A 27,737-nucleotide genomic window follows, 5' to 3' on the forward strand; every position below is an offset into this window, starting at 1 on the left:
GAGGTGCTAGTGTCCTTCCAGTCTCCACTCAGTCCCTTTGCCCTCTTCTGTGGCCCTAGCATGCTGTGCTGCTTGAGTCGGTATGTGCCCTTGCCTTGAAGAACTGGCTGCTGAAAGGTGGCTGCCAGGAACTGCTGTTGTCACATCATCCCAGGGCTTAACTCTCTGCTGACGCAGTGAGCGTCATCTCCCAGTGACAGGCCTATAAACGCTGGCATCATTCACAGAGCCTGGTCACACATATCAGATGGCATTTTAAAGTTCAACCCCACCCCCTTGGCCTTTGCTGCTGAGAAGTCACCCGAGGGCACCTACACTAGGCTTCATTCACTGTGCACTCCCTGAGCTGTATTTCAAGAACAAGAGTAGCTATTGCTTCCACCCCAGAGCCTCTTCTACATAAGAGGGTCTTTTTAATTTCCCACACGGGCTGTTTTAAGATCAACATATATCTTTAAATTAATTCACCTAATATGTGTCCAACATTTCTTGCAAAGAAAAATGTATTTAAGTCTTTGTCTGTATACATACACTTATAAAACCATAACTCTTGGAGAAAGTTCATCTTTCCAGGGATGTACATGTCAAGAGTAGCCCACTTAAGCTAATGTGCACTCAGGAGGCAAAGACAAGGTTCACTAAACTGGACAGCTACAAATTAGCTAGAAAAAGATGCAAGTTCAGGATTTTTCTTGCTGGGCTCAGAGTGGAGAATGTACAAAAACATCTTTAAAAGCACAAGCTTTGATGCCATACAGACCAAAGTCCCCATTCCAACTGTCACAAGTGTGCAACCTCCGAAATTTGCACATTCCCACTGAGGCTCAATATTTTCATAGGTAAATTGGGATAATACCTCTAGGATTGCTGGGAGGATTCAGTGAGATGCTATATAAGAAAATTTCTAAAACAGATGGGAAAGCAGTGAGTATTTTGTTAATAGTAGTTACTATTTCAGCAAGGGGTTAGCAGAAGGTATATTTTTCCAGTGAGTGGTTGAAACAGGTCACTCTCATCTGCCTCTAAAGCATAGCACAAGCTGTTCCTTCTGCCTGGAATATGTCCCTCCTCTCATCTCTGCCCTCATCCTCCACAGGTCACTCCTACAGGAAGCCCCCACTATTCTCTGGTTGTGTGTTAGGTTTCCTCGTCTCTGGACACCTACCACTGCTTTGTTGCACACACGTCCCTTGCTGTGCCACTGACATCTCTACCTCTGCCCACTTGCACTGAGTGCAAGTTCTCCCTGAGGACCAGCTCCTGTCTCCGTTGCTCACTGTGTGTCTGCAGCCCTGGCTTAGTGTGTTGTGGGTATTCAAAAAATATTGAGTGAATGAATGACAACCATTAGATGTCCTCCTAAAGAAGAAAAACTAAAATCCGAGGAAAGAAAAAGACAGTTGCATTAATTGTTTTGCATTCTGATGGTTGTCTTTAAGCTTCCTTGAGTTATTACTTCAACAAAATATGAAATCTGCTCTCAAGAGCTCTAGTGCTTTGTTCCCCTCACCCCAAGAATGTTGCACAGAATTATTCCTCGATTCCCCTTTACAGTGTATGGTTATAAAATGTGTTTATCACATTTGACATCCTTCTAATTCTTAAACTGACTACCTATTAATCACAGAGATCCTAAGGAAGGAAGAAATCCTTGGTAGAAAGGTGTTGATAATTTACCAGTTGCCAACTGTACTTCTACCTCTGAACATCAGGTGGGTAGAAACATTACTCATGTTTTTAATCTAAGAATTTCTTACATTTTTATGGTCTATCCTTTCGGCTTATTTATGATGGTTTGTGACAAAGAGACAACCTTTGTCATTATGATTTATACTCTATCAACAAAGAAAACACAGAAAGAGATAAGAATCCCAAATTAAATCATGGCACTAGATAAGAAAACCCAAACTAAATCATAACACTAAAACAAAAAAAAAAAAAAAAATCCAGTGAAGGTAAGAGGCTGACTCATAATTTACAATTAAAACAAAGAAGATTATGGATATTATATGTTGTGGACAATGAAAATATAGAAATTTTCAAAACATAAACTACAAAATCTAGCAATTTGCCAAGTAAGTGGTTTTCAAAAACCCCTGTCTCATATTTGTGGCATTAGGAAAAAATCCTTGCTATCAAAATATTTTAATGGCATGTTTCGATCTTATTCTGCTTGTGCTTTTGTTTAAAAAACCAAACAATATTTTTTGGTATGGCAAAGTGTTAGTGGTTGGCAGCAGATATCCAATATTTTTCTAAGTTTTTCTTCTATTAATGCCATTTATCACAAAATTGACCTGGACATCTGTTTTCATTTTTAGTGATCCTCAGAATTCCTTGATGGTGAGTGCCAATTCTAAAACTTGATTAAATTTCAGAGAAAGACAATTGCCTTAAAACAAAGAAATTGAGAGAAGTGAGAAGAAAAAAAATCCTGCCTTTGAGCTTGTCCAATAAAAGCACTGTTATGATGGAGGCCAAAGGATAGTACAACAGAAGAAGCAGTCAATGGTGTATGCCCAGCAAGCTGAATACTACCCAGCAATACACATTCTGAGCAAACACTAATGTTCAGCTTAGGAATCCTTAGCAAACGAAGTTAATATGACCTCGAACTAATTGATGCTAACTAAAGCCACCTAAGACACAACTGTCCCATTATTACTACTACATAATTATACACAACACTGTCTTTGATTTTGTGTGGAACTTGGAAGCAGAGCAAATATTGACATTGGGCTTGCAGGTAATATGCTAGATTTAATTTCACATCACAAACTCAAACACGACAAAACCTAGGTGCGGAACTTGTTTGTGACCACTCCAGGCATCATAAAGAAGAATAAAGAACTGGGTACACACACACACACACACACACACACACACACACACACACACACACACACACACACACACACACACACACACACAGGATACTATAGGTTTTTAAGTTTTCTTTGCCAGTGTCCCCCCCCCACTGTTAAGAACACATTTACCTGCTACATTCTCAATTTTGTTTCCTATTATTGCCTTATAATTTGGTAAAACAAAAATGCACATATTTGACAATTTTTATTTTCTCCACATACGTATTTCCATGAAAACTAAATTGAAATGAAGTGGGAAGAAGCACTGTATATTAATTTTCTTTTAGTCTTATCAATAGGCTTCCTTGTTCGATTTAGTTAAAGTCAACTTTAATTCTTTTCTATCTTGAACCCAGATCCCCAGCTTGTTTTCAAAGTCAGTGCGTGTAAATCTCTTTCTGTATCATTGGATATGTTTTACTTCCAAAGACTATTCAGAAATTATTTATATGCTTACATGCAACTGGCACTCTTTAAACAAGTTAGACATGGTCTCTGTCTATAAAGATCAGGCATGTACAGAGAACACCAAAGTCTTGGAATCGGAGGCCTTAGGAAATAAAAAGAAAGGAACACTGTTCTGTTAGACTTCCTCATCTTTTTTCACCCATAATAATGAGTTTTCACTATTGGCTGCAAATCTGTTAGTAAGTACCCAATGCCACCAATACTTTATCCAAGAAAAAAGAACAGAATATGAATATGGAATAAGAAAAACATTTTTTTAGAATTTTGTTCCAAAAAGTAGTACAAATTAAAGAGGATATATCATTAAATCCTAAGACAAGATTTTAGTGCTCTTTGTAGTTTCCTAAAGTCAGTTGATACAGTCTGGGGCAAAAAACTCTCATGGTCACCTGTGTATAGTTTTAAGCTGCAGCACCTCACCTGCGGGTTACCATGCCTGCTGAGGAGCAGAAGTTATTCTGTTGTAACCTCTATTAAAACTCTGACAATCAGCATGTTCATTCTATTGGAAATCCAGAAAGTTACTGTGAGAATTGGACTGAGATATTTAATAACATAGTCTAGCTTGTCAAAAAGCCAGATTAGAAGGTGAAAAATTCATACTATAACTCCCTTGGATTGAAGTTAACAAAACAACTCCTAGTCATAAAAAAATTGTAAGAAAGAAATATCCTACTCAAATTACATCTTTTAAGATTAAGTTATTGTAAAATTGAATCTATAAAAATGTGGAGAAACTGCAGCAAAAAGATAAGAGTAGACAAGTACACAGAATGAAGTGAAACAAGAGAAACATGATGTGTGTGGGCGGGTGTTAGGACTTGCGAGGGAATGCTATAAACAGAATAAAACAATGGAAACGGAACGTTAAGCTTGACAGATTGACACGTAGAGAAAGAGGAACTTTAAAGAACCATATGGTTGGTTTGGTCCTAACGCTGTCTTTGAAAGGACACTTCATCAATTCTACCTAAAAATAACTTAGTTGTGATATTCAAACATTTTTTAGCAGAAAAGCCATTTTTTTTCTTTTTACCCCGAAATCCTTGCTGCAGCCCCTCTGGCACTCAGGCCCTTAGATGTCTCTGATGCAACTTTCAGGAACCTTGGAACTCTACTGACCAGTCAAAAACCACTGTGGTATTAAATTCATATTTTTCAGAGCTAACAGATACTAATATAATCGGGTGGAAGAGCAGAATCTCTTAAAATAATCTCGAAATGTGCCTATATCTGATCTGTTAAGGTTGGCGTGCTTCAGGGCACTCAGTCTTTGTTGTATTCTCTCTGTCTATTCACTCTTGCTCCCTGCAGGAGCCTCACAAGTCATCTTGAAGCTGATGACTCTAAATTTATGTACTTAATCCCAATCAGACACTTGAGAGTCAGCCGTGACTGTCCTTCCCTCACACTCTGTACTCTGCAGGGTGGAAAGGCCTGCGGCTCAGCTTCCAAACACAGCCAGAACTGCCCACATCTCCCCACCCTGGTGCAGATTCCCTGCTGAGGGCTGCCATCCTCTGGATTGTCTGGATGTCCACCGCAGCCTCCTAAAGGGCCTCTCTGCCTCTACATTCTTCTCAAACAGAGTGGTCCTTACATGAAGTAATATTATTTCAAAACCAGCAACTCAAAACCATTCAGCGAGTCTCCATTTCACCAGAGGAAAAACCAAAGTTCTCTCAGTGGCCTGAAATGCGTGGTTCATGCTGTCATGTGCTGCCCAGATCCTCTTCAGAATGACCTATCGCCTGCTGCTGGAAGAGCTCCTGGCAGACACCCAGGGATTGCTTCAGCGGAAGAGAGTCACCTCGTCTGAGGTTAGTTACAGAGTCTTCCCAGGACAGCCGCATCTAGTGACTGAGCCACATGATTACCAAGGCCCAGACATCTTGCCGCGATCGGGACTACTCCCAAAGGCCTCTCTAGGCCCTGTGCTCTATGCGGGTCAGCTGAGGCTGTGGTGGGACCCACTCTGCAGCTCGACCTACTTCTGTCCTAATTCCTTCCACTCCTTTCCATAGGTCCTCGTCCCAACCACACTCCCCAATAAGTGACCTGCACACTGAATTCCATCTCAAAGTCTGGTTCTGGAGAGCCCAGCCTGCAACAAAAGTCCTGCATAATCTAGCCCCCCATAGGTTCTCTGACTTCCTCTCTCACCAGTCTCCCCTGCCCACCCTGCACAAGCACACTGCTCTTTGACTTTTCAAGAGGATGGGTGTTCTCCTGTCTTAAGGGCCCTGCATGGCTGCTCCTTCTGCCTGGAACACACTTCCCTGATATTTGTACTGCTGCTTCCCTCACCTCCTCTCAGTTTTGCTGAAATGTCACCTTCTAAATGAGCCCACCCTGACCTACCTGGGTAGAAAATAAGACAAAAGTTTTAAGAAGGAACAGTTGTTATTTTTCTTCCAATGTATTTGCTTATCTTTCCAGCATATACTTCATTTTGAAGAAATGACTTTACTTGTTTCAAAAAGGGTTTGACACTTCACTTGTTTCAAAATTACTGTTTTAAATACATAAACATGGTACAGAGGTTAAGAACACAGGCTCAAACAGACAGGGACTTGAATGTCCCATGGCTGCTACTCTGCAGACATGTGGCCTGGGGCCTCTCGGCCTCAGTTTCCATCTGCTAAGTAGGGATAATGATATTATTTACACATCTTAGAATGGTAATGAGGATAAAATGGCTTTATATAAGTAAAAGACTGTGAAAACAACAAAAATCCGTGTACATACTGGGAATTATTGAGAGTTGTCCTATGAACCACACATACCAAAAAATCCACTGGAGTCCATTTGCATCCTTGCTTACAGATCAGAGTCTAAGGAAATCGTCTTTTTGGCTATGCTCAACCCCGAATGGACTGATGACTTTAAGCAAAGCAGAAAGGACTGGCTCTAGAGGAGTAGGTGTCAGCCCCAGGGCACAGTGATAGCCTAAAACAGTACTGGGGACACCAAAGAATAGTTGCCAATCAATAAATATAGTCTAGGCGGTTACATAGTACAAAATCCTAATTCTTTGCTCTTTTTGCACTGACTTTAATTACTTCAGATTTTATTCTACTCTCTAAGGCCCATGTGAAAAAAAATCACATAGAATTAGAGATATCTAGGTCTATATATGTTCTTCAGAAGAGCTTTAAATTTTAAAACCAGCCATATGTCTGGTTATTTGAGATTAGAGGCCTAAATCTTTTCATGTGTATTTTCAATCCAAAGTTTTTATGTTTATTTCTGTTTCTGTGATACAAAATAGCTGTACTTGGCTTAAAAATAAAACAATGAGGCCTCCAAAATCTCAACTATTTTTATGTTTGCTTCCATTCATTTTTCATTTAGTGGAGTGAAACGTCCTTGCCCATAACCTCAAATTTACAAGCTTGACTGATTTCAGAGGTTACACAGGACGCCCACCCTGCCAAGCAGAGATGACAGACCACCAGTACGCTGGCACTAATGAAAACTACAAAAGTCTAATAGTTACTGTTACATTATGTATCTGCCTTTTCAGATTTATTTGCAGGTCCCACTAGAGTCAATTTCTTTATTTCTAAAGAGAGAACCATATAAATCTATGTTTAAAAGAATGTATAACAATGTTCATTGTAGAGATATCATTATTTAAAATCATCATTTTGTAATTGTACATTAAAAATAATAATCTCACCATTTAACAAAATAATAACAATAATAATAAATGGTGCTATAGAGGGATAAGGAGAGCAGACAGTGACTGCACAGTGTGACTTTGCCAAAAGCTCCTATGACCACTTAAGTAGAAGGTGGCCTTGGGAGCTGATGGAGATAGACCAGGAGTGAGCTTTCTCCAATCCAGCAGACCCAGGAAAATCCCCACCTTGTGGGCAGGCAAATTTGGGAAACTATCTTCTATTCACATAGTAGGGGTATATATGTGTATATGTGGGAGTTTACTTTGTGAAAACCATTGGTACATCAGATTATTCAGAGTTTTCTTTGCAGTAATAACCTACTGGAAATTGCCTTAGCTCTTCCATATCCTCAATCGAGGATATCATGCATTCCTCTGATTTTTCTTCATAGCTTTATACAACTTAATATTCAGGCTAGGGAAACTGGAAATTTCCTCCAGGTCAAACAACTCCTTAAATCTATCTACAAATTTATTTTCTTTCTCCAACCTGAATTTCATGACCCAGAGGATGACAGTAGTTTCTCTGCAGAGATGGTCAAAGGTAACGAGGAGTTCTTCCAGGAAAGGATGAGCATAGACAACATCCGCTGCCAGGATGTAGTCGAAAGTGATGGAAGACCTGGGGAAGTTTTCATCCAAAGCGACTCCCCAGGAGAGTTCTTTAACCTGAGGCAAATGCTTGCATTTCATTTTGGTGTTTCGGAAAATATTATATTGCAGATTTCCAAGTAATTCTGGTAAATCTGTGGCAGTCACGTGAGCACCTGGATAAAGGACAGTGGGAAAAGTCACCCTCGTGAGATAAGGTAAAGCAATCTCATAACAAGCCAACACGCACTCTGCTACTCTGTGCAATTGCTAGTCCTAGAGAAGACTGGTGAGCACACATAGAAAGGGAACACCTTTCAAAATGGATGCTAAGGCAGCTATATGCCTCCCTTAAAAAGAAAAAAAAAAAGAGTCCTGTGGTACTTTTGCACACCATTGCATTGTTCTGTTCTCCTAGTTGTTTGTTTGTTTTTGTTCTATTTTGTTATTGTTTTTTTCTATTTATCTACTACATTCTATGAGAAAAATAATTGAGAGAAAAGAAAGTTCTAAATATTTGGTACCCTCGTGACATCAGAAGTCATTACTATAAGATGAATGGGTATTTCCCTAAAAGAATTCTGAGCCTCAGTCATGGGAGACGGAACAAGTGTATGTATCCTGTAGTTGAACAGGAAGTGCTCATGCAAGAAGTGGAGGGAGCAAAGAAGTCTTTTCAATGGCATGATGGAAAGTATCATGACAACCATGTTTATGCACACGTTTCCAACTTGAACCCATCGTAAGTGCAAATCTTCCTATCGAAGGTGTTTAAAACCTAGGCATAGCCTGCATATAGTGCTCATAAAGACAAAGAGTATAGATGCAGGACAGAATGCTTAAATCAAGAAGATATAAATAATTTCCAAGTTACAAGTGAATAGTGGTGGTTATTTTCAAGAAAAAACTGGCAGGAACAAATGTGTACACATTTGGTCTTTAAAGCAAACTTTGAGCAGTAGCAGATTCTGAAAATAATCTGTAAATAAATCTAGGATTGGCCAATTCCACAGCATCAGATAAGCATCAGATATCCAGCCTTATCTGAAGACTAGGATAAAGAATAGAAAAGCAGAACTGGAAGAGAAGTCTAGAATTCACTCCTTAGCCACAATGTCAAGTTTCTCTTGGCTTTGAGTGTATTTTGTGAAAATATTAAAAGGGGAGGGAAATATGCATATTATTGGTAGAATCACAGAAATACAAACCTTCACGTTCTAGTGTGGGTAAATCTATCATTTTCAACAAATCTTTTTAAAATCCCAGGATAAAGGATTTACCCCTACCCATACTGAATGTAAACTATCTGACTAAATTATTTATACTTAAGATCTTTGTGTCGAGAGGTAAACACTACCACTTTCAGAATACCGACTAAACAAAGCTTCCATTGTTTTATATTTGTTTCAAGTTAAACAAGCAGACCAAAGGGATCAATTCTTTTTTATAAAACAAATGACTTCCCAAAACACAAATTCTGCTCCTAAATCAGGAGGCTTTCAGGTATAAATCAAATAGTGACTCTGACTCTATCCATACTAAATGGAATAGTGACTTTGGAAAGCAATATCAGGACAGAGCAATTTTTTTAAAATATTAGGGAGGACTTCAAGGATCCTATATCTCTCCAGTATTTAGAAAGTTGTAAATTGCTAAATCTTGAATTCCTCTCAAGATTTTAAAGTGGCAGGTGTGCACTTCTGAAGATCAAAGAAATCAAGACAGATTTGGGTAGCGTACTCAAAAAAAGCAGCTAAATTAAGGCAATAAAATAGATAACAACAAAAAGAGATTGAACTGAAACAGGCTCAGGTATACAGACAGACTATTACATGCACAGTTGAAAAAGTGTTGGTGAGAGAACTAGGGGTCATAAAGGAAGAATGGAAGCAACTGAGAACATAAATTCAAGGACAAACACCTAAAAATAGAAGCACAGTGTAATTTTTGTGTGATTGCTAATACTCCTTCCCTATTCTAACAGGTGCTTTTTCATAAAAGCAAAGGACTTCAAAACACAGAAGGAATCTGCAGGTGCATGAGAACACTCAAATAGCACTAAAATCTAAAGTGTATTAGAATCAGCAGCAATAAATTCTCTGTGTGCCTAACATTTCACTCCTCTGCTCTAGCAACCAGGATGCTTATGTGCACCTCCCATTTAGAATACTTCATCTCAGGCTTGTGGCTTAGCACTCGCTCCACAGGAAGAATTAACACAACTTACACTGAGACTTCTGAAAGAAATCAGTAGGGAAAGTAAAATTGGTAGAGTTTCTTGATGAAGCCCATTCACACAATTAAGGAGTTACATATAGGCCAAGGTCATAGTACATTGGATGGTAAAAGCAACCAACAATATTTGATCATTAAATTCTCTGACCTCCATTCAATCAAAAATACCTACTTACCGAGTAAACTTGCCACGATGGAGACTAGCCCTGTTCCAGCTCCAATTTCAATCACATTTTTGTCAACCATATTATACTGCTTTGCATTTGTTTCCAGGAAATAGCATAGAACAAGGGCCTATCAAAGTTTAAAAAACAGAAAAAAGTGGTGTTTGGCAATTAATAACAAAGTACAATTAAACTCAATGTGCCACTAATATTATGGTAGGTATTTGTGCACGTGTGAGTATGTGAGTGTATTTGTGAATATACGTGCACATCACTCCAGAAAATTATCAACAGAAGTACATCCTCTGATAGGCTCAACATTTAGAAAAAGTTCTTGGGGGTTGGAGGGAGGAAAAGGGGGCAATAACAAAAAATTTAGAGTTTAGTTGCTTAGGTTTGATCATCTTCAAAGAAAGCAACTTTTAATAATACTAGTTATTTCTAAGTAGTGTGTAGAATTGGGGCAGGCAGTGGTGGTGGGTCAGTTACCCTTCATGAGACAGTTGGCAAGTGGAGCATGCAGAATATTCTGCATGTGAGACTCAGACATATTTTATTACAACTGTTTAACTCAAATGGAGCCAGTAAAATAGGAAATAAAAATATTTACTATTTTTAACTCATAAAAACCTGAAAGAGTAAACACCATTCTCTTAATCCTACAAATTTTGATAAAGTCGGAAATAGAATTAAGTGGTGGAAGCAATTTTCCAATCACATGATTTCTAAATTTTAGTATTATTCAAGGTTATGAAGTAGAACCGGGGAATCTGCTTTCTTCTTCCAAGTAGAACATAATAATGAACAAAACTGGCTGGAAAAGAAATAGAATATAGCAAATTTTGTATGAAATTATACCGATGGCCAAACAACAGCACCATAACAATCCGTGGCTTCAGTAATGCGAATCTCATGACCAACAAAATGAAAACCTTCCCAGGCAGTGGCTGTCATCACAGGTGGAATAAAACATCTTGCCATGATCTCTGTGACCACCTGTTTGTCATCATAGTCTTCTCTGGTCTCTGAAAGGAAAAGAAAAAGGTAATGGTCGTGTTAGTAAATCCTTAAAAAAGGAGAAGAACCTGATGGAAATGCAGCATTTCTACTTAGTCTAAGTTACTTTTGAATATTCATTGACTTTAGATGAAATAAAATAGTAAAGTAAACAATTTGAAAATGACTGATAATATAAGCTAAAATTTTCATATATCAGGGTGGCAACATCTGTCTGAGTTTTACTGAAGTTAAAGTCACTACTATCCATTTCTGCATGCTGTATGAAACAAATCATAACTGATATACCTTTTAAAGGCAATATATTCTAAGGGCCACCAATCAGTTCATCTAGAATAAGAGAAAGATTAGTGATGGAATATGAGATCCTAACTATTTATATTGGCTACACAGCTCAATTCCAGTTATTTCAATAATGTATAGTAGTGTATCCTTTATAACCTGCTTTTATCCAGACAAAAGATATTTAATACCAACCAACAATATATCCTTGTATTATCTTATCATTACTTATTTTTATATTATTTTCAGGGTAATTCATGGCATCTTGAATGTATAACATGTATAACATTAATAAGTTTAATAAGCAACATTACCAATGACTGAGCACATACTTAATATGCCAGATCATGTTAAATACATTGTAATGATATTTCATTTAATTTTTCAACATCTTTTTGAGGTAGACATTGTTATCTTCACTTTTACAGACAATAAAACTAAGACTCAGAACTATCTTAAGGTGCCCAAGCTCACACAACTTGTAAATGAAGGAGCCACACAATCTGAGGTCACTTTTTGGTTGTTCCAAAGCCTCCTCTCTAAAGTATTAAAAAGCTATTATGTATGTTGTCTCTAAGAATTCACAAACTAGTTATGGAGCAAAATGTACATCTCTCTCTACGCCTCCACTACCTTATTAGTAAAATACAAAAGATAGAAGAACCCACATCTAATGGTGTTGGGAGACTTAAACAACATAATATATGCAAAGTGCTTAGCACATTATCTGCTACAGGATGCTCGATAAATTATTATCTTAGTTGTTTATTGATACTATTTTGATTATGAAATTGAAAGACAAAACAAGATCCCTATATAATTAAATGTTGCATTGTACAGTAGAGACTTGAAAATTCTATAGTTAAGCAAGGAAGATGAAAAATCACTGTGGCTGAGGTGACAGGTATGGCTTCCTAAAGGAAGTTTGTCTGATGTTGAACATTTGATCGAATAGATGATTTTCATCAATATAGAAGCTATTTATTTCTCACACCAATCCTTAAGATCCATTGCTCATTCAAGCGTCCTCTTTGCTCTCTGAGTTCTGGCTAGAGTCCTGCTGGCTGCTTCTCCCACCCCAGCACCAATGAATCCAGGCTTAGATCTTTCCAGAAGAAAAGATGGAAAATAAAATACAACTTTGAGTATAAGGAGGAAACAATGGCATGACTACCAAAAAATAAAAGGAAAATAGTTTGTAATTTCTGAAATAAGAAGAGAAGCAGCAAAGATTCATCTCAAAAACTTAAGCAGAATAATCTTCGTTCCTTGGTTATTTTATTTACTTATTCAACAAAACTGCACTGAAGGCCCACCATGTGCCAGGCACAGTGCTGGATGACAGAAAGATAACAGTGAGCCAGACAGACATAGTCCCTACCCTCAGGAATACCAGAAATGCACCAACACGATTTGCCTAACTTTAGCAGCATTTGTGGTATCTCATGGCATGTCCATAAAGAAATATTGGGTTGGATGCAAATTAGTTTTTCCACATTGCCCCCAAAGCTCTTGGCTTTGCTGCCCAGCTGGGCAGACCTCTCTATTGAGTAGTGTGCTCTCAGCTTTGCCCTGAAGAACATTTTTCGTCAATGGTTTGACTGACTGATAATAATAAGAGTATAATCATATGTTAACATGGTTTCAGTGTGATGGGGACAGCAAGAATGCTAGAAAACTAAATGTGATAGAAACTATCTTGATAAGATATAACAGTGGATTGGACTTAAATGTGAAATTTAATAAAGGTAAGTGCAAAAGACCACATACAGGCTGAGTTTAGCAGCACTATCTGAGGGGGGAAACAGATCCACAGGTTTAATTGGCCACAAGCTCAATATGTGTCAAAAGTATAATACAACTATCAAAAAAGCTGGAACACTCAGGCCTGTTACTATAATTTCTAAAATGGGGGAGGTAAAGTCTCTGTTCTATTTTGTGCTAGTCAGATCATACCTGTACCCCATACTCAGCTAGGGAAGCCTCACTTCAGAAGGACACTGAGAAACTGTAGCACCTGGGAGGTGAGAAATCTTGAAACTCTTCCTATGAGGACAGTTTAGGAAGATCAATATGTTCACCATAAAGAAGAAAAGACCTGAGGGAACTCAAGAGTTTTCACAAATTTGAGGGACTAGGAAATAGAAGAGATTAGGGGTATGTGTGTGCGTGCGTGCGTGCGTGCGTGCGTGTGTGCGTGTGTGCGTGCGTGTGTGTGTGTGTGTCCCACTTAGGATCCAGACAGAACCATGTATTCCCCAAAAGAACTGCAAGTTAACTACACACAGGAAGGGCCCAACCTACCAACCCACTTCACCACTGCTGCAAACACCGACCCTTGACAGAGATGCAGAGAAAACAAAGAGATGAAAAGCTGATATTCTCAGCAAGAGCCATCTCTTCTAATATATTTCACTGTCCTTCTCCTTAAACAACTGCATGCATTCACATTCAGGAAGAGATCTAAGAACCAAATAATATTGGTAATATGTTTTATTGGAATTTCAGCTCTCATTTCACTATATGCACTTGCCTTGCTAAGATTGGGGGCAGGGAGGGCAGGTGCAAAAGGCAACATTTACTGCAGAAGTCCTTTAGGGAAAAGTACAGAGCATTAATTGCTTCTTTGACCTTTAACTGAATTTGTCCTCTTGGGCCTCCTTGCAGACTCCTTGTAAATGTACCATTTCTTTGACAAGTCATCTAAGGTATCAGGGATTAATAGATGTTAGAGTACACCAAGTCCCAGGAGCATCTCCTAAAGTTCCAGTCTTTGGTATAAAATGTTTTGCCAGTGGATATTTACTGGTACAATCTGACATCTCTGACTTTGCACATTCTTTTAAAAGTTAGTTGGCCAGATTAGCACTGCTTTCCTAACAAGTTCAGTGTGATAAAAAATGAATTCCTGGCTTTTGACTGCATCTTTCTAAATGAACAGAGCTAGCCATTTCTTTTTAAGAATGACCAGACTACATCTTTACCTTCATAAGGAAATGAGATTTTAAAAATATATATGAATATATTATTATAATTAAAAATTATATACACTCCCCAAATAAAAGACCTTCAAAGAGATTTCATGATACCTCTATAACCACTATTAATTGTATATACACTCTAAGAGAGCACGACTCTATTATATATGGTAACTCAAAATTAGTTATATGCCTAGGATAATCATGTATCATATAGAAAACATTATCAGGTTGAATAAAATTTAATTGATAATGTTTCATATTAATACCATTTTGCATTTAAATACTATATGAATACTACAGGCACACCGTAAAAAGTAATCCTCATAAAAATTAGCATAATTTATAGCGTGAAACCAAAATATACTGAACTTGCTGCTTAAAATAATTTGTTTAAAGAGAAATTTGCTCTTTGGAAGGACCACAGTCATAAAATGATCAAATTTCTTTGGGAGTAACTTATAAAGATTAAAACAAAATTTCTTTATGACAAAAAAAATAATAATGATTTGTCTAGATGTAATATATGTTATTTTAAAAGCAAACACACACACGCAATTATTTACATCTTAAAACTTTGGCACTATTTTCAGCATGAACTTCTACTTAAGGATTTTGAAGTAATAGTTTTAATAGTAACTATTTATTTAAATAAAGACATAGTTAATATTAAGTTCTAGCAATAACACCACCCCTTTCAAGGTTTACAAAAAGAATCTCTAAAATGGAATCTAATGGAAAGAGCTGCACTATTATAAACGCATCTCTAGAGAAGGCTTGCTGTAATAAGAGAAAGAAATCTATGCCAAACATAATTTACAAAGAACTTGTCCCTTAAACTGCATGTCTAGTTATTTGTTGAATATGGGAATGAATGTTGAGAAGATTAATGAATTAGCAGAACAGTCTTTGGTTTTTAGTTAAGATTTGAAGAGCAATGGCCTCCAAAAAGTAATAACATTCTCATACAATGGAATTCTAATATGTATTTCTGAAGAATAATTTTTCCACATATATTCTCACCTTGTTATCTAGCACTCAGGCTCCAGGACAAATAACTAAACTTAGATAATGTTACACAAAATGCTGTATCTTGCTTTCCCATATGAAAAGCACAAAAGTTCTGATATTTGTACCTTTACATAAAATCAATATACTATAGTCTTAGAATATTATTTTATTAATGGATTTGATATTGAAACATAAATATCAAAACAGACTGTAAATAAAACATAATCAAGGCACAGTATTACAATTATGTTGCTATCCTGGGCTTATCTATTTTAACGTTTTTTAATACAAAAACATCTTTACACCGTTTTCCTGCTATTAAATCTTTGCTGATAGCGAATAAAATCTACCAGGTGCTCTTGTTCTCCTGAGAATTAAAGGTGTTTCAAGTATGAAGTGAAAATTAGCAAGATTCTGCCACATTATGATGATGATTTTCTTTTTTTTTTTTCTTTTTTTTTTTTTTTTTGTCTTTTTCGTGACCAGCACTCAGCCAGTGCGCGCACTGGTCATTCCTATATGGGATCCAAACCCGCGGCGGGAGAGTCGCCGCGCTCCCAGCGCAGCACTCTACCAAGTGCGCCACGGGCTCGGCCCATGATGATGATTTTCTTAAGAGGGAAATTCAACAGTGAATTGATTTCAATGCTGAATTGCAGCAAGCCTTCAAAAATAGAGGTCCTGTGTATATTCTTCTCTTGTAAATGTTTAAGGTCAGTAACAACAATAATAAATGGAAGGGTCAGATCAAAGAAATACACCAAAAAAAAAAAAAAAAAGACTCTTTAACAGCTATGACAAGTGAATTCAGGCTTCCCCTCAGGGCTGTCAGGAAAACCTGTCAGCAAAATTTAAAGTAAAAACCTCCCAACTAAATGAAAGAGATTGTCAATCAACTGAATCTTCTGTTCAAAGATGAATGCCATGTGCTCCTTAGAAATGCATACAGATTTAAAAAAAAAAAAAAAAAAGATGTTAAAGATATTTTCAGATTAGCAAATGGTCACATGCTAACCTAAAAGATAATTCTGAATACCTCGGCAACATTAAGATCTTGGGACCTTATGTCAAAACATTCCTGAGAAGATTCCACAAATATTTTCTGTTCTTTGGTCTGCTTAGTTTCAACAATGGACAAATGCTGTAACTCTGATCAAGCAGACCAAATGATACTATGCTTTATGTCTTTACGGAAAAAAGAAAATTCATCTTTTATTGAGACTGCTCAGGATGCAAGTGGAGAAAAAAAATAAGAACCTAAATTAGTTGTACTCAAAGTTTCCTACTGGGATCACAGAAGGAATAGATAACTAAACAAATGTCAATGAAGTTTGATAAGTGCTATACAAGAGCTACTTCTAAAGTGCTAGGGGAAACATCACTGGTTGGTTGAATCAGAAGCATACAAACAGAGGAGACATTTGAATTCAGGGAACTGTTACAAGATTCTTGGAGCTAGTGCACAAAGGACATATTGGAGCACCAGAGAGAATAAGCCCGAAGAAGCAGGTTGGGATGAGACTTACATGCAATGCTGACCTCTGTCCTATAAGGTGAAGAGGATAAATACTGTTACAAATACATAAAGAGCATCAGGGCAGGAATTGACATATTCAGATTTGATATTTAAGAACTACATCTGGCAGCTGTAGCTGAAGGACTGGTGATGTTAGAAGCTAATTACAAGGATGTTGCAATAATCTAGACAACAGTCCACAAGAGTCTGAACCAAGGCCTTGGATTGAGAAGCCAACTATAAATCTGTGTGCTTATGAAGTGGCAGTATGCCTCCCCCAGGGGGCAACAAGTGACATTCACACATGACATACAAACCTGAGTTTTGAAGACATCTGGGGCAGACTGGCATATTTAAGAGTTTTTTTATTCAACATGTGGAAAATGTATTAGTCTTATTTAGCAGATACTTATTTAAGTTACTTTTTAAACATTTAAAATGTGTTAATGAGTGATTCTCACATTAGTGAATACATGTGCTATAGTACTCCAACTAGTATATTAAATATATTGGTCTTAGCCTGTAGTTTGATAGGTTTCTTAAACAGTGACAGAATTACTCAAATAAACTTTATTCTTCATGTATTAAGGCAATATTGTTTATAAAAGCCATATTTCCCATTAATCCAACTCTGTAATGATTTGTGAAGAGCCTCCTGAAAGATTTTCATGTGATACCCTGAGTAGAACATTATACTACATCCTGAGGATAGTCAACTGACTGGTGACCAGAAATAGAAGATCATCACTAATGAGCAAACTTAAGTCCACCCAATAGGCTTAAGTTATAGCTAATTCATCCATTCACTCACTTATTGAGCACCTGGGCACTGTGAATATGAAGATAGACCAACATATAAGTGCTATAACAGAGGCTTAACTAGACAACTCAGAAATATAAAGTTCACAACTCAGCTCAAGAAAGAATGATCTGAGCCTTGATGGTTGTGAGTTTGTCAGTCAAATAACAGAAGGAATGACATGCTTTGCACTAGAAATGACATGTGCAAAGCCCACTGACAAAATGTCTCTTGACCGATTTTCCAATTTGAGAAACTGTGAGAACAAAAATATAGGATAAGTGAGGGTAGTAGCATGAGATAAAACACTTTATGCCATAATAAGAAGTCTGATTTTATACTATAGGAAATAATGAGGCACTGAAGAATTTAAGCAGAAGACAAATATGACAAGTTTTGAATTTTAAAAAATCATGCAGGTTGCAGTGTGGAGAAAGAACTAGAGAGAGTAAAGAAAGAAAGTTATCCCACAGTGAGACAGCCAGTTAGAAAGCAGTTAACAGCAGTAGAGAGAAGAAATAATAAAGAGCCAAGTCGAGGCAAGTAATGTTAGAAACAGGGGACAAGGGGTAGGGAAACATATTAGGGAGGTACAATCACTGTGATATAATAGTGAAGGGTGTGAATGAGAGGGAGAAGACTAGGATGATTCATAGTCTTTGGGTAGCCAGGGAAATGATGTTTCCATAAGCTGAAATAGAAAATATATGGGGAGGGGCAAATATACAAAGAAATTATTCTTTAATGCATAGTAACCTGTGGCATGATGTGCGGGCTGTGGGGGTGTGCCATTCAGATTAAGAGAACCTGCAGCAAGGAGCATAGCTGCCCAACAGTGCCAGCTGCCATACCTTTGACTCCTGAGAAACCATGCTTGCCCCTGGGGCTGCCAACTGATGCCAGCCCTTTCCTGTTCCATATAGGGCAACTCCTCCAGTGGGTAACTTTTGCTCAGAGACTCCCCATTGGCCTACCAGAGACTTTCTCAGAATTATTGCAGTTGGAGGCTCTTTTTCTCTCTTTCGTCTCCCAGACGCTGGACCTGTTTCGTGATCTGAAGACTCTCCTTGTCCACTTCTGTTCCTCCTTCCTTTTCCTCCACAAACATTTACCCTAAACAAACCATCATATATTTAATCCCATTTTGGCATCTACTTCTTTAAGATCCCAAACTGACAGAAGGCAATATGTGGGATATCAAGTAAGCAGTTGGGGTACAGAAGGCAGGAGGACCACCACCACCTCAACAGAGACTCAAGGCAGGGAAAACCCCCAGGCAGTCCTATCCCTGCCCATACAGAAGGCAGGAGGAGCCTCACCACCAGGACAGGGAGGTTCACACTGCTTCCATGGAGGTAGTCCACAACAGCCACCACCACAGCTTCTATAACCACAAGAACAGGTTGCCAGCACAGTAGCAGCCACAATGACCGTGCAGATAACCTGCCACATATTTGACTGCATTGACACAAGCAGCATCACAAAAGGAGCCTGGAAAAAGAAGAGGAAGTCTTTCTCCTCAAAGTCTACTCCAGAGTAATAGAAGAAGCATATGACCTACCAGATGACCAGAAATCGGTGTAGAGATAATAAGAATATTAGAAAACAAGAAAATAGTACATCACCAAAAGAATATAGTAATTCTCAAGTACAAGACTCTACAGAACAGGAAACCCTTGAAATGATGGAAAAGGAATTCCAAGTAACAATCTTAAGGAAACTCAGTGAGATAAGAGAAGACTCAGTTGGACAACACAATGAAACAGGAAAAATATGTAGGATATGGAAGAGGAAATTTACAAAGAGATTAATATCTTAAAAAAGAATGTAGCAGAACTCCTGGAACTGGATGATTTATTCATGAAATGAAAAATATAACCAAGAATGTAAGCAGCAGATTAGAGCAAGTAGAAAAAGGAATTTCTGATCTGAAATATAATCTTTACAAAATAATCAAGGCAGACAAAAAAAAAGGAAAAAAGAATTTTAAAAAATGAAGAAAGTATAAGAGAGCTAGCAGACAACCTTAAGGGCACAAATATTTGAATCATGGGTGTTCCAGAAGGGGAGGAGAAAGGTAAAGGCATTGAAAATCAAAAATCTCTTCAACAAAATAACAACAAGCAACCTCCCAGGTATAGGGAGAGACAAAGACCTTGAGATCCAGGAAGCTCAAAGATCCCCAAACAGATTTAATCCCAAAAGATCCTCTCTGAGACAAATTATAGTCAAACTGGCAAAGCTCAAAGACAAAGAGAGAATCCTAAAAGCAGCAAGAGAACAGTATCAAGTCACTTGTAAGGGAGTCCCCATCCGACTAATAGGAGACTTCTCTACTGAAACTCTACAAGCCAGAAAAGAATGTGATGATATATTTAAAATAGTAAAAGAAAAAAACTGCCATCCAAGAATACTATATCCAGCAAGGCTGTCAATCAGAAATATGGATAAATAGTGTATATCCCAGACAAACAATAGCTGTGGGAGTTCACCACCACACAACCAGCCCTACAAGAAATGCACGAAGGAGTCTTGCATCTGGAATCCAAAAAATGATAATCACTACCACAAATACAAATACACAAGAAAGAACAAAACCGATTGGTAAAACACAAATGCAAAAGAAAAAAGAAACTAAATCTTACTACTCAAAAAATCAACGAACATTGAAGACGAACAATAAATTGGGAAGAAAGAAACAAAAAGTACTCAAGACATCTAAACAAAAAGCAATAAAATGTCAGGAATAAGACAATACCACTCAATAACAACCCTAAATGTAAATGAATTAAACTCCTCACTCAAAAGACACAGGCTGATGGATTGGATCAAAAAGCTAGACCCAACTGTATGCTGTCTTCAAGATACTCATTTCACCTGTATAGACACACACAGATTAATAGTGAAGGGATGGAAAAGATGTAACATGCAAATGGAAACCAAAATTGAGCAGGAGTAGCTATTCTCATATCAGATAAAATATACTTTAAAAGAAAATCCATAAAAAGAGACAAAGAAGGACAATATATAATGATAAAGGGATAGATCCAGCAAGAAGACATAACAATCATAAATATATATACACCCAATACCAGAACAATCAGATATATAAAGCAAACACTATTAGATATAAAGAAAGAGATATACCCCAATATGATAATGGTAGGAGACCTAAACACCCTTCTCTCAGAAGGACAGATTAACCAGGCAACAAATCAACAGAGAAACACAGGATTTAACTTTAGACCAATTGGACCTGGCAGATATCTCCAAAACATTTCATCTAACAACTACAGAATATACATTTTTCTCCTCAGCACATAGAACATTCTCCAGGATAGACTACATGTTAGGTCACAAATCAAGTCTCAACAAATTTTAAAAAATCAAAATCATCTCAAGTATCTTTTCAGACCACAATCATTAAAATTAGAAATTAATAACAAGTGAAACTCAGGACACTATACACATATATGGAAATTAAATAACAGGTTCCTGAATGACCTATGGGTCCAAGAAGAAATTAAATGGGAAATCAGAAAATTTCTTGAAACAGATGAAAATAAAGACCCATCATATCAAAACCTGTGGGATGCTGCAAAAGTAGTAGTAAGAGGGAAGTTTATTGCAATAAACACTTACATCAAAAGAACAGAAACATTTCAAATGAACAACCAAATGCTACACCTCAAAAAACTAGAAAAACAAGAACAATCTAATCCCAAAGTTAGTGGACAGAAAGGAATAATTAAGATCAGAGCAGAACTAAATGAAACAGAAACCCAAAAAATGATACAAAAGATCAAAAAAACAAAAAGTTGTTTTTTTGAGAAGATAAACAAAATAAACAAACTATTACCCAGACTAATAGTTTTCACCATAAAAAGAAGTGAGAAGACCCAAATAACAAAAGTCAGAAATGAAAAAGGAGACATTACAACCAATACCACAGAAATACAAAGAATCATTAGAGCTATTACAAATAACTATTTGCCAAAAATTTGAAAATCTGGAGGAAATGTGTAAATTTCTGGACACATACAAAATATGAAGACTGCACCAAGAAGAAAAAGAAACAGAAAACCTGAATAGACCAATAAAAAGCAACAAGACTGAAGCAGTAATCAGCATTCTCCCAACAAAGAAAAGCCCAGAACCGGATGGCTTTACTGCTGTATTCAACCAAATCTTGAAAGAGGAATTAACACCAATTATCTTCAAACTATTCCAAAAATATGAAACAGAGGCTACTCTCTCAAACTCATTATATGAGGCTAGCATCACCTGGATACCCAAACCAGACAAACATACAACAACAACAAAAGATAACTGCAGGCCATATCTCTGATGAATGTAGACACAAAGAAAATCCTCAGTAAAATACTAGCAATCAGAATACCGCAACACATCAAAATAATTGTACACCATGATCAAGTGGGATTCATCCCATGGAGACAAGGATGGTTTGACATATGCAAGTCAATAAATGTGATACACCACATCAACAAAATCAAGGACAAAAACTATATGATTATCACAATAGATACAGAAAATGCATTCAAAAAATTCAACATCCCTTCATGATAAAGGCTTTCAGCAAATGAGGTATAGAAGGAAAGTATCTCAACTCAATAAAAGCCATATACAACAAACCCACAACTGATATCATCCTGAGTGTGTGTTCTGGAACAGGAACAAGACAAGGATGCCCACTCTCATCACTCCTCATTAAAATAGTATTGGAAGTACTAGCCAGAGCAATAAGGCAAGAGAAAGGAATAAAGGGCATCCAGATTGGAAAAGACAAAGGCAAACTGTCCCTGTTTCGGGATTACTTGATCCTATATATAGAAAAGCCTAAAGATTCTACCAATAAACTCTTCACACTGATTAACAATTTCAGTAATGTTGCAGGATACAAAATAATCACCTAAATCAGTAGCATTTTTATTCACCAATAATAAACTACCAGAAAAAGAAACTAAGAAAATAAGCCCATTTGCAATAGTCACCAAAAAAATAAAATACAAAGGAATCAATTTTACTAAGGAGGTGAAAGATCCCTACAAAGAGAACTATGAATCACTACTGAAAGAAATAAAAGAAGACACAAAAAGGTGGAAAGACATTCCATGCTCTTCATTTGGAAGAATCAACATTGTGAAAATGTCCATGCCACCCAAAGCAATCTACAGGTTCAATGCAATCCCCATCAAAACAACAATGACATTCTTCACAGAAAAGGCAAAAACAATTCTAACATTCATATGGGACAACAAAAGACCCCGAATAACCTAAGCAACCCTGAGCAAAAAAAAAAAAAGAAAACTGGAGGCATAGCACTATCTAACTTTGAATTGTACTACAAAGCAACCAAAACAGCATGGTAATGGCATAAAAATAGATACTCGGACCAATGAACAGAATAGAGAACCCAGAAATCAACACACATGCTTATAGCCAATTGATTTTTGACAAAGGCAGCAAGAACATACATTGGAGGAAAGACTGCCTCTTCAATAAATGGTGCTGGAAAAACTGGACATCCATATGCAGAAGAATGAAACTGAACCTGTACCTTCACCATATACCAAAATCAACTCAAAATTGATTAAAGACTTAAATATAAGACCTAAAACTATAAAATTCCTCAATGAAAACATAGGGGAAACACTCAGGAAATAGGACTGGGCAAAGACTTTATGAATAAGACCTTAAAAGCACAGGCAACAAAATAAAACCTAAATAAATGGGATTATATCAAACTAAAATTTTGCACAGCCAAGGAAACAATCAACAGCGTAAGAACACAACCTAAAGAATAGGAGAAAACATTTGCAAACTATACATCCAACAAGGGATTAATATCCAGAATATGCAAAGAACTCAAACAACCACCTACTAAAAAAAACAACCCAATTAAAAAATGGGTAAAGGAGCTGAATAGACTTTTTTCAAAGGAAGACACACAAATGGCCAACAGGTACCTGAAAAAATGCTCGATACCACTAATCATCCTGGAAATGCAAATTAAAACCACATTGAGATATCATCTCACCCCGGTTAGACTGGCTATTATCAAAAAGACTGAGAATAACAAATGCTGGTGAGAATGTGGAGAGAAAGGAACCCTTATACACTATTGGTGGGACTGTAAATTAGTACAGCCACTATGGAAAACAGTATGGACGTTTCTCAAACAACTATAGATGGATTTACCACACAATCCAGCAACTCCACTTCTGGGTATATACTAAAGTAATGGAAATCATCATGTAGAAGAGATAAATGCACTCCCATGTTCATCACAGCTCTATTTACAATAGCCAAGATATGGAACCAAAGTAAATGTCCATCAATGGATAACTGGATAAGGAAAATATGTTATATATAGACAATGGAATACTACTCAGTCATAAAAAAAGAATGAAATTCTGCCATTCACGGCAACATGGATAGCTTGGAGAAAATTATGTTAAGTGACATGAGCCAGGCACAGAGGGAAAAATACCATATGTTCTTACTCATAAGTGGGAACTAAGAGAGAAAAAAGGAAGGAAAGACCACAGTGGTGCACTGGATGTTCTGGGGAGAGAACAGATCTAGGGTTGCCAGCAGGGGGAGGGAAGGAAGGGTAGGAAAGGGAATGAGGTTGGGGAGATGTTGATTGAGGGACACGGGGAATAATTACAATTTTGGTAGTGAGCATGCTGATAGTATTGATCTGATCATCACATCTTGAATATGAATAATCAATTTTTTAAAAATACAAAGGCATTTGACTTTTTATGATGTCTTTCACATTTTCCTACCCAGAATGTGATTCTAGCTCAAAGTCAAGGCCAGTTACTTTTCCAATATGTCGGTAAACTTTTTCTTAATTTGAAAAAAAGAAAGAAAAAAAGTTAGCAGTTCAAGCGACAGATTTGGGAATCATTGTACACAGGAATCACTGAAACTCGGGTGAGGATGAATCTGCTCCAAGGCTGCAACCCCTCAGAAAACCCTGCTATTTTATAACACATTGCTACATGTGCTAACAGCTGGAGAGGGGCAGTTAGCATGAGGTAGGCAACATAGAATATTTGAAACAGTTAGTGTGGATGAGGTTTTAGACAACTTATGTTATAATGTAGCATTAGAAACATAAACAGAGGAATTTTTATCACCTACCATAGTCCAAATTCTAATCTGTGTATAAATAAGTGACATCCTATCATTCCTGGACCTTCATGCCAGTGTTGAAATATGAGAACTGAGTTATAGGTTTGCTCCATCCTTTGCAAGCACAAGATACAAAGTATAAAAGAGTAAGGACAGGAAAAGTCAATATCCTTAGTACTTGGGAACTGAGTGTTCCACTACTTCATAGACGCCTTTCCAACAAAATGCCATCTGACTCGCTCCAACAGCACACACACAATCCTCTTAGCACTGTGCTTGTGAACATATCTTTAAAGCTTTAATTGGCTATATACATGATTATGGGGTGTATTTGTTCGTGTTGTAAAATATTTTAATACAAGTTCTGTCTCAACCTTACCTTGAACTTCTTCCATTTCCTTTGTAATCTGCCAAATTATCATGTGCATAAGTTGAAACCAAGAATTGTTATTAATGGTAATGATAATGATGTGATTGTATTCATAACCCACACAGAAATTGCATCTTCATTCAAATGGCTGGATTTTCTAAGTGATTACAACTTAATTGTTTAGGTTTGCAAGAACTGCTACAATAAAACCATTCATGTTTAAGCCAGATAGGCTGCCAACACTGGGCACACACCCAGCTCTCTTGGCCTAAAGATACTCTCACCTAGGCAGAAGCCTTAAAAAAGGGAAAAAAACAGGACTATAGTTCTTAGAAAATATCTAATATATTTAGATAGGGAGATTGAGAAAGAAACTAAGATAATTAGACTTGTATTACAAGTGCTCTATAAAAACATGGTAATTAGTCTAGTCTATGTCAAGAGTGTATGTCTGCACTTTTTATCTCAGGACAATGGGGATAGTTACATTACACAATCAATACAAAGTCACATGTGATATCTAAGACTATGTAAAAATGGTGGGTCGTTTCCAAATAACTATATTGGCAGTAGAATTCAAACAAATTTTCCTTACATCTAAAAGTCAAATTACATTATGTACTTGCCTATGATTAATATGTCAGAGGGACCATAAACACAGGCTAGAGATGTTTTTATATTCTAAATTCATCTTTCATTCAAGCATTAGTAAAAAAATTATAGTTTATTTATTTTTATTAATTTTTTTCAGGATAATTAGTATATCCAACCTTACAGTGTAGTCATTTGGGGGGAGGGGTTAGCGAGAAATTGGCAAAAGGCCACAAAAAATGATTACATTGTGCAATGCTGAATATACTAACTATACTGAAAACACATTGTAGTTTTCACATAAAACTATTTTCATCTCTCTTGCAAGCTTCTTATCTGAAATTAAATAACTTAGAAATCATAATCATGCATTTAGTGTATAGCACTTGCAGATCAAAGAAACCTCTAATACTCAGTAAGTTTATATATTTAATTTCTTGTGTCTAACATATCAGGACCATAGGTGTTATAGCAGTAGATATTAAACATTATTTGAAATATTTGCAGGTTAGAAAACACAAGCCAAGACATACGAGGGTACTTCAAAAAGTTCATGGACAGATTCATATTAGCTTTCAATTCCGTGTTTCCATGAACTTTTTGAAGTACCATAGTAATATGCAATTAGTAAAAGTCCTATCTCCCTTCAAGAAATTAATAAACACCACAATGGTAAGATTTTATATCCTATCAATTGCATGTCTTCTTAGAATTGGTCAAAAACATAGGAAACGTAAAATGTTTTACCTTCTTGAGCTTCTGGATCTATCGAGTGATGAATTAACGGATGGCTATATACTGACGTTTTCTTGATCATTTCTTGAAAACTAGGCAAATGATACATTAAAATATCAAATAGTAATTATTCAAAATGTATATTGAGCGCTTTTATATTTACCTAAAAATGTTTACATCTAGCAGAGAAAATTATATTAAAATACCACATATAAACTAGCATATTTAAGAAAGACCATCTAAACACTATCTAGTACAAATCAATATTAGAACAAGGGCTTCAGAATAAGAAATCTTAGAAGACACTAGAGAAAGAAAGCATATTCTTCACCAGAGACTACCTCAGCTATCACAAAGAAAGGCATCATCTTCATACTGACTAGTAAGATAGCAATACTAAATTAAGAGGTGATTAAAATATTGCGGGAAAATGGGTTTTGTTCAGGGTACTGTAAACCATAACACTAATCTAAAAAAAACCCTCTTAGCAACAGATGCAAAGTTTACTTGTTCGCATCAATGTGTCATTAGCGCATACAGGATGTCAAACAGGCTCACTGCCACATGGTCTTTTGAATAGCTCTACCTTAAAGAGCCCATACCATCCCAGCAAACATATTTAAAACTAAAACTATTAAAGTATCTTTTGCCTATCAAATAGAGCAAATAATCTGAATAAGGTTATATGAGCTGTTATTCAAACTTTGGAAAATAATGATTTGCTGTTTTACTTCTCAATTTGGGATCACATAATAAATAATCACAGCAGTACCAGGAATTAATATAGTACTCCTTTCCTCCAAGAATCCCAAAACACTTTTCACAGTCACCACATTTCTCTTTAAAGCATGCCTCAGTAAGTTAGGAGACAAATTATTGTCCCTACGGTTTACAAACGAAGAAAAACAAAGATTAACTTCCATCACCAAGGTCACATAGCTAAAACAACAGCAAAAGTGTTCAAGCGTTTTGTTCCCAATTTAGTATCTCTTAAAGAAAGCAGTCTTTATTATACATGTCTGCATGAAGGCTAGTATTTATTAAATGTTAAGTCTGGACATACCTAAATGAGTTAGCCGAGTTTGTAGAAGGTTAAAAAGTATCATCCAAAACTTCTGTTTATTGCAGAGACCTCTGGTCATGCCTGAAAGGCTAGCACCAAAGCACACCGTTCACTACTGTACACACGAGCATCGTGTCCAAGCAGAGGGATTAGGATACCGACAGCTGCAGCTTCTGCACAAATGGTGATACAGCAAAGAGG

General features: G+C 36.8%; 1 protein-coding gene across 4 annotated transcripts in view; it reads right to left on the bottom strand.

Annotated features, from left to right (window-relative positions):
• The window catches only part of LOC134382523 (putative methyltransferase-like protein 21E), a 123,092-nt gene extending 95,355 nt beyond the window's left edge, over positions 1 to 27,737 (bottom strand). For 3 of the 4 annotated variants that reach the window (XR_010024081.1, XM_063103132.1, XM_063103133.1), the window contains exons 1-5: positions 27,537 to 27,737; positions 26,486 to 26,565; positions 10,869 to 11,035; positions 10,023 to 10,140; positions 7,511 to 7,787 (exon numbers count right to left, since the gene is read on the bottom strand). Coding sequence is in view for 3 of the 4 variants with exons in the window: in XM_063103132.1 (XP_062959202.1) it covers positions 7,511 to 7,787; positions 10,023 to 10,140; positions 10,869 to 11,035; positions 26,486 to 26,555 (632 nt within the window). In the remaining variant the exon portion in view is untranslated. Of the gene's footprint in view, positions 1 to 4,045; positions 7,788 to 10,022; positions 10,141 to 10,868; positions 11,036 to 26,485; positions 26,566 to 27,536 lie in introns of those variants that run through there. The other variant, XM_063103131.1, reaches the window with a different exon arrangement.

Source organism: Cynocephalus volans, chromosome 7 (genome assembly GCF_027409185.1).
Source record: "Cynocephalus volans isolate mCynVol1 chromosome 7, mCynVol1.pri, whole genome shotgun sequence".
NCBI classification, from domain to species: Eukaryota; Metazoa; Chordata; class Mammalia; order Dermoptera; family Cynocephalidae; genus Cynocephalus; species Cynocephalus volans.